General features: G+C 36.4%; 1 protein-coding gene across 4 annotated transcripts in view; it reads left to right on the forward strand.

Annotated features, from left to right (window-relative positions):
* Nucleotides 1-2160: 2160 nt before the first annotated feature.
* LOC149790367 (uncharacterized) overlaps nt 2161-12479 on the forward strand; it is a 54091-nt gene continuing 43772 nt past the window's right edge. For 2 of the 4 annotated variants that reach the window (XM_089972412.1, XM_089972413.1), the window contains exons 1-2: nt 2171-2529; nt 10293-10401. In XM_089972412.1, the coding sequence (XP_089828538.1) occupies nt 2190-2529; nt 10293-10401 (449 nt within the window). In that variant the 5' untranslated portion in view covers nt 2171-2189. Of the gene's footprint in view, nt 2642-10292; nt 10402-12479 lie in introns of all 4 variants that reach the window. The other 2 variants (XM_089972416.1, XM_089972417.1) reach the window with 2 other exon arrangements.

The following is a 12479-nucleotide window of genomic DNA, read 5'->3' on the forward strand; positions in this document are numbered from 1 at the left end:
TACGGGAGAGATTTCTCTTCATCCAATAACCTGTATTTTTAACTACTTGTAATTTCTTCGCATAATTTAACTCTGGGTTTCAAAGGAACTCTATTCCTAACATTAAAAAGGAAGAATAAGACTAAATGATTTCAGTGCGTGTGCAATTATTTCTTCTGAAACTTTGTACCTATACTTCCAAATGGCTTTTTATTTTAATACATTATACTGTGAACAGAGACATGTAGTGTTTTGATGGCAGACCTAAAAGAAGACCGTGATGAGTCATCCTAAAGTAAAAAGTTAGCATCCTGACCCAGTTTAAATTATCGTTCATGATAAATGATATCAGTAAAATGTTCTGTTAATCCTGAGATCAGTGGAGAGAAGTTCTATTCGTAGAATATAAAAAAATAGGTATGGGGTTAATGGAGCTCCTTGACCTACCCTCTCTTTAAATGAAAGAACTGAGACAGATGGTCATTGTTAAATTACACTCATTTGGACTTCTTGTGAGATATTATGAACCACTGACAAATAGAATCACCAAAATTAACAGATTTGAAAGCGTTTTCCAAAGACTTCAGTTCGACAATTACTTCTTCAAACTCAATTAATAAGATCTGTTTCGTAGATGTAGTTCATCAGGGGCCGATGGTGGCCGAGTGGTCGAAATTGCTCGCATTTACCGATTACTATCATTTCACTTCTGTCTGCATAGGTTCGAGTCTCGGGCTCTTACCCTTGGATATATGACCTTCCGAGTGTCTACCTGTTGGTCGATGGTTCTTACAAGGGTTTTCCAGGGTTCTTTCTTCACCAGTTGTGTTATGAAGTTCATAAAATTTTATACATTTCTAGTGTTTTCGCAACAACAATAAAATTGCCCTTTCATGAAACCTTTCTGATTATCACTTATAATAGAAGTACCTATGCTTTTCATAGTCCACATTTAGTAGTTTATCTAGATTATATGCTACTCTAGATAGAGATTTCAATAACATATACTGATTTTTTATGCTTAGGATACCAGTTACAAATCAATACAAATTCAATGTTTTGGTTTTCATTTGCTTTTCTCAGAAGATATTAACTGTTATTTTATATCATGTTATAGAACTGGAAATTTAATAACTCCGAAATCGAATTTATCCACATAATCCTTCTCGTCTTTTACACGTTCTGGACAAATGTTGGAGGGTCTAATGAAAATAAAATATTTCATATGAAACATTTATTGCCGTCATTTTTAACATGAATACATCCATGCATTTCTTCTAAATTTCCTGGTAATTGGATGTATCTGTTACCCCTAAATGGATCATATTATAATAATTTTAATTAAATAATCATACTTTTAAATATGGTGGCGCTCTACAGTTTGTACTTTGAATAGGGTTTGAATTTTAAAGACAATGAATTTCCCGGGGTTTCCTCATTACTTATGCTGGCTATTTATATATAAAAAACTTGTATATCTTAGGTAGTGTTAAAAGAACCTTTAATTCCATTTTTTTGTTGTGTATTATTGATGGGTGTAATATGGGTTATAGCGTATATAACTTGGCCTTATTTCAGACGTGCGCCTCTAAAAAACTGCTAACTCCGTTAGTTCACTTTCACTTCATGGTCTTTAGAGGTAAATTGTAACAAATTGTTCCTTTTTATATTTTATATATCTGGTAATGCAGTCATTGCTCCCTTGTATCATCAGTTCTGAAGACAAGTTAAGATGTTGACGAAGGTGGAATCATCCATGCCTATTTCCAATATGCTTTTGAATCCAGGACATGTGTGTGTGTGTGTGTGTGTGTGTGTGTGTGTGTGTGTGTGTGTGTTTGCGTGAAATCATTCCAGGCCTTAACCATGATGACATATACTGCTCTCTGAAAAAGAAGAAGGTATGAGGAAAGACAATGACGACTGAAGACAGTATTAGTATATGGACCGGCAGTGCGAAGAAGCCACTGATCTTGCCAGAATAGTGTTTTATGTTTGTGTATGCTCTTCACAACGAAATCGTAAACCGTATTTTGCGCTCAATCGTATATAAGTATGTGTGATTACTCGTACTCCTCTGCATGATAGCAAGTTTGTGCATGTGTGGCCACTTCAGCTCTTGCTTTTGTACGTGTGAGTACTCCTACACGTGGGTGATAGTATATAAGTGTGTTTTTGTGCATGTGTGTGATTTAATCCTCTTCCTTTCCATGTTACCGACGTGTGTGATAGCATATAAGTGTATTTATATGTCAAGTGTGCAGAATTCCGGTTTCACATCTTTTTCGTATCATAACAGATTCGATTTCTGCTTTGTAAATTGTCACCCTTGCGTCAATGATCAATGGTCTTTGCAGAGACTACATGTACTTCCGGGATGTAACAAAAGCCCTATACTACGCATCCGGAGAGATTATTACAGTGTTCAAATGTTATACACGGTGAAAGGGTATTTTATTATATGTGCAGAGAGGAACATAGCGTGGAACAGGAGACGAATAGTTCGTCTATTATTCCGATTACAATTTGAAAGTTTTGGCTTCAGACAAGGTGAAATTTTATACAGGCGTAACATCCTAAATGTGTGATTTTTGTATAGTTTTATAAGCCGATATGTCTTTACATTACAGACTTGGACTATTCTTCCTTGTATCGTGCATAGGTAAGCCTCTCTCTCTCTCTCTCTCTCTCTCTCTCTCTCTCTCTCTCTCTCGTATGCACACACATTATTGTTCTTCCTTTTATTCACCGAGAAAATGAAAAGATTTCTCTGATTTTGCTCTTTAGTATTGGCTGCTTATATGCGAAATTTTACATTTAGAACTTTTCCAGAAAAATACACAATTACTAGAGAACAGAGAGTAAAATCTGTACCATAAGTAAAGTCTGTGCTTTATTTCGAGTTAAAATCATTTTCAGACCTGTTCAAATTATACATCGTTATTCACAACTATATTATATAGTCAAACATGTTATTGGGCATAGATAGATAGATAGATAGATAGATAGATAGGTTAGATAGATAGATTAGATAGATAGATATATTAGATATATAGATAGATAGATTAGGTAGATTAGATTAGATAGATAGATAGATAGATAGATAGACAGACAGATAGTTAGATAGAGAGACAGATAGATAGATAAATAAAGACAACACGCAACAACAAACCCAAGTTATTTTGGGCAAGATTTGAATATGTAACCCAATAATGAGTGAGAGCTAGGTTAGCTAGTCCCTTGCTACCTCGCCTCTGACGTGGAGGGATCCTTGGAAATGGCCTTAGATATACACCCAATATTGCATGCATACTAGTTCCTTGAAACCAACATAAGGCTGCAGACATGAATAGCGAGTGTGTAATAAAATTCTGTATCTAAATTCTCAGTAGCACAGGCGCCTCTCAGTCTTCCACATAGACAAAATACTGCTTTGACTCATATGTTAAGTGTAATATATACTGCTTGTCCTTTCCAGGGGTACCACCGAGATTTTTAAAAATATCTTAATATTTATCAGCAGTTGAAGAATATAATCGATATTTAAAGGAAATCGATAACAAAATAGGTAGAAATAGCACGAGGAAAACTTTTCGTCGAAAACTGATGGACGTATGGGGATCAAACTTGATGTGTGCATTAATCTTTATGGCTTATGGAAGCACCCATGAAAAGTAAACTGGAGTTGTAATTACCTAATTTTTTCTTGCAGTTATTGCTATGTTAAGACTTGGCAAGGCCGCTGCAATTGCCCAAGCAAAAACGGCAACTTGGGAGTGGGGTAGTATGTTGCCCAGAGGACGAGGATGGGAGGAAGGGATATTAGGCTAAATGTTGAAATGGGTTTTGGCCCCTGAATTACTGAATTAGATTTTTTTGTAGGGAAGGGGTTTCTTGCTACGCCACTGGATTTTGGATTATGTACCGCCGAAGCAGGCTAGACATAACATTTCACAGAATTTAGTGCGAATATCATGTATCAATGCACTCACCACGACCAACCCAAATGAAATCAAGCACAAATAATATCAAGATCCGGAGTCTCTTATCACAGAAGTACCGAACGCAGACAAACTCATCATCCATGGTGACTTCCGTGCTAGAGTTGGCACTGATCATCAGACATAGTCTAGTGTCATTCGCAACAATGACTTTGGAAAATGCGACAACAAACGTGCGGAATGCCTACGTATGGCATAAATTTAAGCAACCTTACTTGAGGAACAAAACCCCAAACATTTGTATCTAGGTATAGGTGTGATAGAAGGGAATCGTGTTTAAGTTAACCTAATGTCATAAGTCAGAGAAACCGTAAAAGTTCTATTTATTGCATGTTCTCTCTTGGTGCTTTGTGTAATTTTTGTTTTCTGAATTGCCTATGATATATTACCAATCTGTTGCCATGGGAACTTCAGTTACAGTCTGAAAAATGATCGAGGTCATGCTAGTCTGTCGCTTAATGAAGGTTACTTAAACTTTTTTTAATTTCTAATTTTAGCTTTTTCCAGACACTGGGGGTTTCATCTGCATTAGTATATTATTCACGCCCTTTGGAAGATTTTTGAACTTGCTGACTAGCTGTGATTTGCTGGCAGCCCAATATCAGCTTCTTGTCGCTCTTCTTTTCTTCGGCCAATCTAGAACGAGGTATAGCCGGCTCCTACCTCGACTAGCTGATTGACTCAGGGATGCTATCTGGATGTTGAACTTGGCCAAACAGAACTGTTCGTCTTTCTGATATATCTGCTGATGAACTGTCCATTACTGAGCGCACATTCCAGACCGATTATTCGCGTCACCATTGTCATCTTGTTAGATCTGCGACCCCTACGTTGCGATCCACAATAACCGTGGTATGCTAACCAGAATTAAGTTGAAGATGACAATGTTTAGGGTGCCTTTTTCAAGCCACTTCCTCATGATATGGAAGTGAGCAGCTTGATCCTAAAAGGAGCTCCTCAGTTACCGTGTGTGTGTGTGTGTGTGTGTGTGTGTGTGTGTGTGTGTGTGTGTGTGTGTGTGTGTGATGATTTCTACAGCTGCTTCGGTCCAGTTGAAAGCTACCCTGAGACCACAGCCGCATGTATGCAGGTTTGTGGTTACAGTTAGAAGTTTCTCGACATCTGCTTTGTGTGGTGGGATGGGAAATGGTGTCAGAACGTTCGTGTTAAGTGAGGAAAAGTTGCGTAGAGTCACCCACATTCTCTCGTAGAGATCGGTCTGAATCCAGTCACATGTCATTGACGAGACGTCTGGAAGACGCATGCAGGGTATGGCCATCAGGTCCTACTGCAACTGGGCTGATACCCTGCGCTGTACACACAACACGTGATATCTGTCTTTACAGCAAGGTAGATGAGCATATAGGTTCGGCCGCCTGATCCGCTAGAGAGGACTTTCCACAGGAAGCCATGTGTAGCTGTCAACTCTGGGTCAAGGATCAACGGTAATACCGTCAACCGTTATTTACGCTAGCAGGCGTAATCTACTTTGTGGAAGTTATGGCTTTTTTCTAATTTGAGTTGGCTGTAGTACACTACACTTGTGAACGAAACAATTCGTACCGTGTCCAGTGGCTCGCCTTGAAAATATGTATATACGATAGCCAATATATGAACATTCACATATCGACAAGTCACTGTACTCAAGCATTTTTGTAAGAGTTAGAGTTATTGCTGTTTTTATCTAGCAAATGAATGCACTGTAATACAGATTATTGTGACCACTGCATGTCTTGCATTGTTTGTTTTGGTAAAGAAATATTCTGGTGATAGTTTTTGGCATATATTTTGGTCTTGATCATCAAGAGGCATGCATATTGACAAATCTTTCTGATCATTCTTACCAAACACGCTTTCTCAGGATCATCCAGTTTCTTTAATTTTAATGAGGATGTCTACTTGTTCTGAGTAAATCTAAGGAAATATTTCAGGAATGAAGAGGAAATATTGTATTGTCACGATATATTCAGGGACAACGACATTTAGATCGTACGTATTATGGTTCGAATCGTATATTTTTGTCTTCAATTTAATGAATGTTTTCATAGACAAATGAAGAAATTTTCATTTTTGTTAACACATTTCTAGTACGGATTGATACAGCAAATGTTGCTGGGGTGGAAGTAACGTAGCATCCTGATAGAACCATCCAAACACTCTTCAGTGCGTAACCTCATTAAACAACAGATTTCTTTATGACAGTGAGATTATTAGTAAATACGCATTAAGGCGTGAATTTGTGTGTTGGCAAGCTTGTAGTCAGTCTCGGTAACAGACGCTGCAACAAATTTCGACTGTCACTTAATTTCGATTTGCAATCAGCACCAATCGATGGCAGATTTCTCCGTCGTTTTTACAGTATAGTGTTATGAGAAGACAAGGCAATAGAAGGCAAGACGAGAAAAGATAAGATAATAAAAGACATGGTAAGATATCATTAGATAAGATAGAATGGGATAAGATTTATTTAAGGTCAGGTAGATTTAAAACAACAATTCAACTTAAGCCCTATTGAGAATTCTACCGACATTACAAAAAGATACGTTAGGATCATTAAAACAATTCCGATTTTCCAGACATAAAAATACAACATAATACAAAGATAAAATAGGAAAAATAGCGCATAATTTGAAACATAAGCAAGCAAATAATTTTTAAAACGCAGTGATTGAAAGTGAATTTAGAATCTGGCTATATTAATTTAGGATAATTTTTAAAAAAATAATTATTTGGTATAAATCGCACTTTGAAGAAAATGCAGGATCACCAAATTAGGACTAAAACCATTCTGCGATGCAGATTACACCTTACATAATAGGAATGGGTTAACAATAGGGTGCTTGATAGTAAAATTATAAGGACAGATAAACAAATGTGTAACATAAACATCAGCTGTCGTCATTATGGCTGGTCGGGGTATTATTTGCAGATAATACATTAACAGTGTTTATCATTCTAGGGTAGACTTAATTATCTAAATGAGTTAAATTGTTATTGCTCTCGAAAGTGATTTGGTAACTCATTCCGTAAAATGGCAGCTGCATATCAAAATTATTTCCTGGAAAATGTTCAGGTTTTAATTCGTGGGATTTGATTATCTAAAATTGTGTTTATTGTTCTTAAAACATATTAAATCATCCAAACATTTGGAAGCTCGCTTATCCATAATTTTAAATGTCCGTAGAGCCATAACCCAAAGTCTACACACCTACAAGATTGTCAATTTTGCTTTAAGTAAAAGTTTACGAAAGCTCCTTGTGCTATCACCGTACACATATCTCTGAGCTAGTCTTTTGCTTTATTTTCAAGTTTAGTAATGATCATGTCACTGCATACATGCGAGGCTAAAGGATAGAAAATGAAGTAGGAAAGGATAAATGTATTTAAGATTATCAGTTTGTTAAGTCTAGTTATTTTACGACCAATACGGATCAAGACAGATTGTTGAAGCTTTCGTTCCGTGATGTAATTAAATTTGCAGTTGATAGTAAATGTCAATTCCTGGCATTTAACAATTTCATCAGTTTATGACAGCACTGCTTATGAGTAGTGCAGGCTGTATATTAAATGTATTTTACCAACAGATAGTGTTTTAAATTTTTTAGGATTGGCTTGCATTTTGTTTGCAGTAAACTAATCAATCAGAATGTTGGACTCTGCCTAAAGTGTCTGAATTAATGTCAAAATCTGTTGAGGAAAAGGACAAAGTGTTATCGTCGGCATAGTTATATAAAGAGCTACATGTAATAAAATTTTATATATCATTGATAAAAACAATAAAGAGCTACATGTAATAAAATTTGATATATCATTGACAAAAACAATAAAGAGTAACACTCAGATGATTGTCGCCAGATGGACCCCATTATGAACTTCATTCCAACTACTCAAGACACCATGCATCTTAATTTCGACTTGACCGATAGCTCAGTAAGAGTCCCATTAAACTATTTTGCATATCATATGTCCTCAACTGTCAAATGAGAATATCATGAGAGAGACCGTCAAAAGCCTTAAATAAATACATCAGAAATGCAGTTGCATACTTGTTTCAATCACTAGCCTTCATCCAGCCTTAAAGCAAAAAAAAAGGGTGGTCTCGAATCCATAACCTTTACGAAAGCACCCACAAGATTGTTAAAACATGATCTTAAAACCTTATTGTAACTGGGTCTCCACTGATTTCTCAGATAGTTTGGAAATGATAGTTAGAATGCAGACAGTCAATAGTCATTTCTATCAAGAGGATTGTAATTTCTGAAAATTAAAACCACTTGAGCTTCCTTACGACGATCGTTAAAAATATTTGATTATAAAAGTTTGCTTATTATATCGTTAATACGGCCAACAATGATCAGTGCCCTAGCTTTTAACAGGTAAAAAAAATTTGACCCGCTCTAGTAGCTTCGTTTTAAATTTAAATGTCTTGTCATATTTTTACACTTTTTCATGTTCAATTTTCTTAAATTCGAAATTTGCATCCATGTTACTATTGTCCTTAACAGAAGTGGTACTGCGATGGTTGCAAGAGTGAAAATCAACATCCTTTATAATGTCTAATGCCACAGTTATATAAAATAGTTTGAAGATTTCACAGATTTCTCTGTCATTGTTTGAAATCTTTTACATTCAGTAAGAATTATATATTAATTTCAAAATTCAAAGTCAGCACTGGACGACATAACAGTAAATCATTTATAGTCATTCACATCAAAATCAATGAAATTTCTAAACGATCATTTTATTCTGCGTGCAGAATTCTCATCGTCTCTTAGCTAAGTAAAAACCATAGACTAAAAATCACTAATGTCAGTAGCAATATTTAAACTATTGAAACATTGGCTTTGTTTATCTGTAAATAAGAGGTTAACACCAAAGAGATTACATCCATTCTTAATACATTTATGTTCTCTAATTAACTTCTATCTGAATATAGGACATCCGTTTTCCACTTGGAAATTCCTTAACTTGTTGACAACGTTTAATGCTTAGGAGAAGTAGCTAAACTACATCCTGATTCTCTTAGTTTGTCTTATATTTTTATATAATGTTGTTTACATGAAAAATTATTACTTCTTGCCTTAACATCAGAAGCAGTGTAAGAGTTTTTGTTCTGTTCATTTTCACTGGAATTAAAAAGAGCTCAATAATATTCTTGGACTAAAATATTAATTTGGGATCACAGTGGATACAGACAAGCACATTTTTGATTATATATTTAAGATACATCAAAACAATATTACCACATCACCACATTTCAGGCCATTGACTTATTAGCATATTAGAGACTACAGGGACATCGACACATTCAGTATTGGAATTTATTTTGAATACCACTGGAGTTTAACTGCAATTTCATACATTTGGACTTGTGATGGTACTTTCAAGACTATCTGGGATTTTATTTACAATACTGGAAATTATTTTATTCTGGGGAAATAAATTATTTTGTTGCGTTTTACAATACTTAGTGATTTTCGCTCTTTTGTGTTGCTGACTGCAACTCCATGAAGTCGTAACGGAAGAAAATTGTTTTTACATAATATCTATATTTGTATACAACATATATTCAGGGCTTTGGAGGGCTTGCACCTAAGGTTTTCAAGAGGCCTATTGATTTTTGGGATCAAACGGTAAGCGGTTATGATCACTGTCACTCAAAGGAGAGAATGGTTTTGCAGAATAACGTTTTTTCCGGAGCAAGTTTTTTCTTTATCACCAAACTTTGAGGATGGCTTCTACTTAAGATATTAGATTTATAGACCAGAAGTCACAATCATGATAAGATAAGAAAACGATGCTTTCTGCTCAGTACGTGTTGTTCAAAAACGCATACTTGGACCTAAGACTGAGGTCATTGATTCTCACTGATCAATAAACTCCAGAATAAACTGCCATTAAAGGTGGGATTTCGTATAGTGTGCCGTGATGAGTTAGCCGGAAGTGTTCGTTCCTACCCAATCAAAAGCATCTACGTATATGATCACCGCGCAATCATTTTGCATGGAAACAGCCAAACTCCAACTTGAATTCACACAAAGACACATTGTCGTAATGAAGACCAAGCAACTTCGACCGAGATAATAAAAGTTTTTGTCTTTAGTCATGAAAAAGTCGTCAACAATGAGTAATGCATTTAATAGAATGTCATTTGTCCCGAGATTTTCTGAAATAAATTTGAAGAAAAAAAAAAACACCATTTCAATGGGTAGCTTTATTTCATTTATTTATGTTGTTGTCCTAGTAACTTTCCGAAATAAAACTGGAACCGATCCTTCGTGAATACTAATAGAAATGTATTTTATTTGTTAGGATGTGCTTTAGGTGAGGATTGTTACTACTACAGCAGCAGTTACTTCAAGTCTTACAAGAACTGTCCTTACGGCTGTTGTGGAGATTACTACAATCAATATTGCTGTGTGTAAGTTCATAAATGTTTCGCCTCTATTTTTGTCTGTCTGTTATGTAAATAATTTCATATGTCAATCAGTCTATCTTTTCGTTGTAATCACAATACCATAATCAGTATCACAACCACACGCAGGGCCCACCTAGACTTACGCTGCTACTGGTAACATAACTAGCAATACGGACAAAATCCTTGGTGACACTATCACTGTCTACATGAACCACCTTTACTGATATACTAGCAAATCATGAAAGCTACAAATACAAAGACACTATCTGATTTACTTTTATCTTACAAATTACCATGACAATACCAGAACAAGAATGATTGAAGCACTGAAGTTATACAAACTACAACATCATATATCCCCCACCGTCAAATCCAATACCACCACTAGTACTACTCCTACTAACAACAACAACAACAAGAACTTCTGATACAGACGTCAGATTCCACTTCCACAGCTAGTTCCGTTGTAAGCACTTGACCACTATCTCTGGTTACCTACTCACTGGATTATTTACCTACTCAGTGAGTTATCTACCTACTAACTGGGTTATCTACCTATTCACTGTGTTATCTACATACTCACTGTGTTATCTACATACTCACAAAAGCTATATACCTACTTCTACCTCTATACTACCTCTTCTACCCTTTCCATGATATAACAGTGTTAGGGACCACCTTTGCACTGCGAATATCAACATCAGCCTTTAACAGTGTTTGAACCTATCTATATGGATTTGGTAAACACAATTGTGCTGAAAAGCGTTCCAGTCATGTGAACTCTTTTCGATTCCGACATCACTGTTGCTTGAGTGCTTAGATTCAATATTACATTCATTAACAATATTATCAATACTTCTCTCGCATCCGGCTGAATCCCCATCAGATTTCAAAACTATCATTTTAAAACATCTGTTGAAGAAACCGGCACGTGATCATAGCAATTCAATGAACTACCGCCAAGTTTCTAACCTCCTATTCATGTCAAATATCTAATAAAGGTTGTTTTATCCTGTATCTCATCCGAATTCCGATAGTCTTTGAGCATGAACAGTCTGCATATCGCCCTCGCTCTAAAACTGAAACTGTCCTTATGAGACTAGTTAACGACCTTCTTTCTGATTGGAAGAGAGGGGAAGTGACAGTCCTCACAATCCTGGACTTGTCTGCGGCGTTTGGCACACTTAACCATGATATATTACTTCGCTTTCTCCGGTATGTGTTTTGCATTCACGATACAGCCTTACTATGGTTGAAGTACTACTTAGACAGCATGACACAACTTTGTGTCCGTAAATGGAAAACACTCCCGACCAGTTGATCTATGTTGCAGTGTTCCAAAAGATTCTGTTCTCAGCCCTGTTCTCTTCAGTTTATACACTTAGCCACTCTCAAGCGTGATAGATCGACATCCGGTGTCTCACCAGCTGTACGCTGATGACACTCAAATATACAAATCTTACTCCCCACCTGAAAGTTGAAGGCTACCATCTAAGTTGTAGAGAGGTGTATGTGTGACTTGGAATTTTCACGTAGTTTTAACAGCTTTTTTCAGTCATATCGCAACGATGTCTGCAGTATAGAAGTTTACAGTGATGTCTAGCACTTGGGAATTATTCCGATGACATGTAGCAACATGTCCCACACAGTCACATTATCCTGATATCAGGCCGACCAGTCCTAACACTAACCTCTTAATGCTGAGTGCCAAGCGAGGAAGCTGTTAGTACTAGTTTTATGTCGTTGGTATAACTCGGCCGGGTTTCGAACCCGTGACCTGCTGCTTCCGAGGCGGACACTACAATCACTAGGCCACCGGAGCGGTTCCGTAGATAGGAGCATTTCCGATATGTGTCTTGGATGACATATAAAAAGCTGCAATTGAATTATGGTAAAACTGAAGCCGTTCTAATCACCACGCAAAGACTTTCTCATTCACTTTATTTACTCCAAGCAATAAGTATCAACAATACCAACCTTAAATTCACATAGTGAGTACGAAACCTAGATGTCATTCTTACTCTCATTACACCAACATGTCATGAACATATGCAAGGCTGTATATTGGAAGCTAAGACGCA

This window comes from Sinohyriopsis cumingii, chromosome 10 (genome assembly GCF_028554795.1).
Source record: "Sinohyriopsis cumingii isolate HCF-2022 chromosome 10, ASM2855479v2, whole genome shotgun sequence".
NCBI lineage: Eukaryota > Metazoa > Mollusca > Bivalvia > Unionida > Unionidae > Sinohyriopsis > Sinohyriopsis cumingii.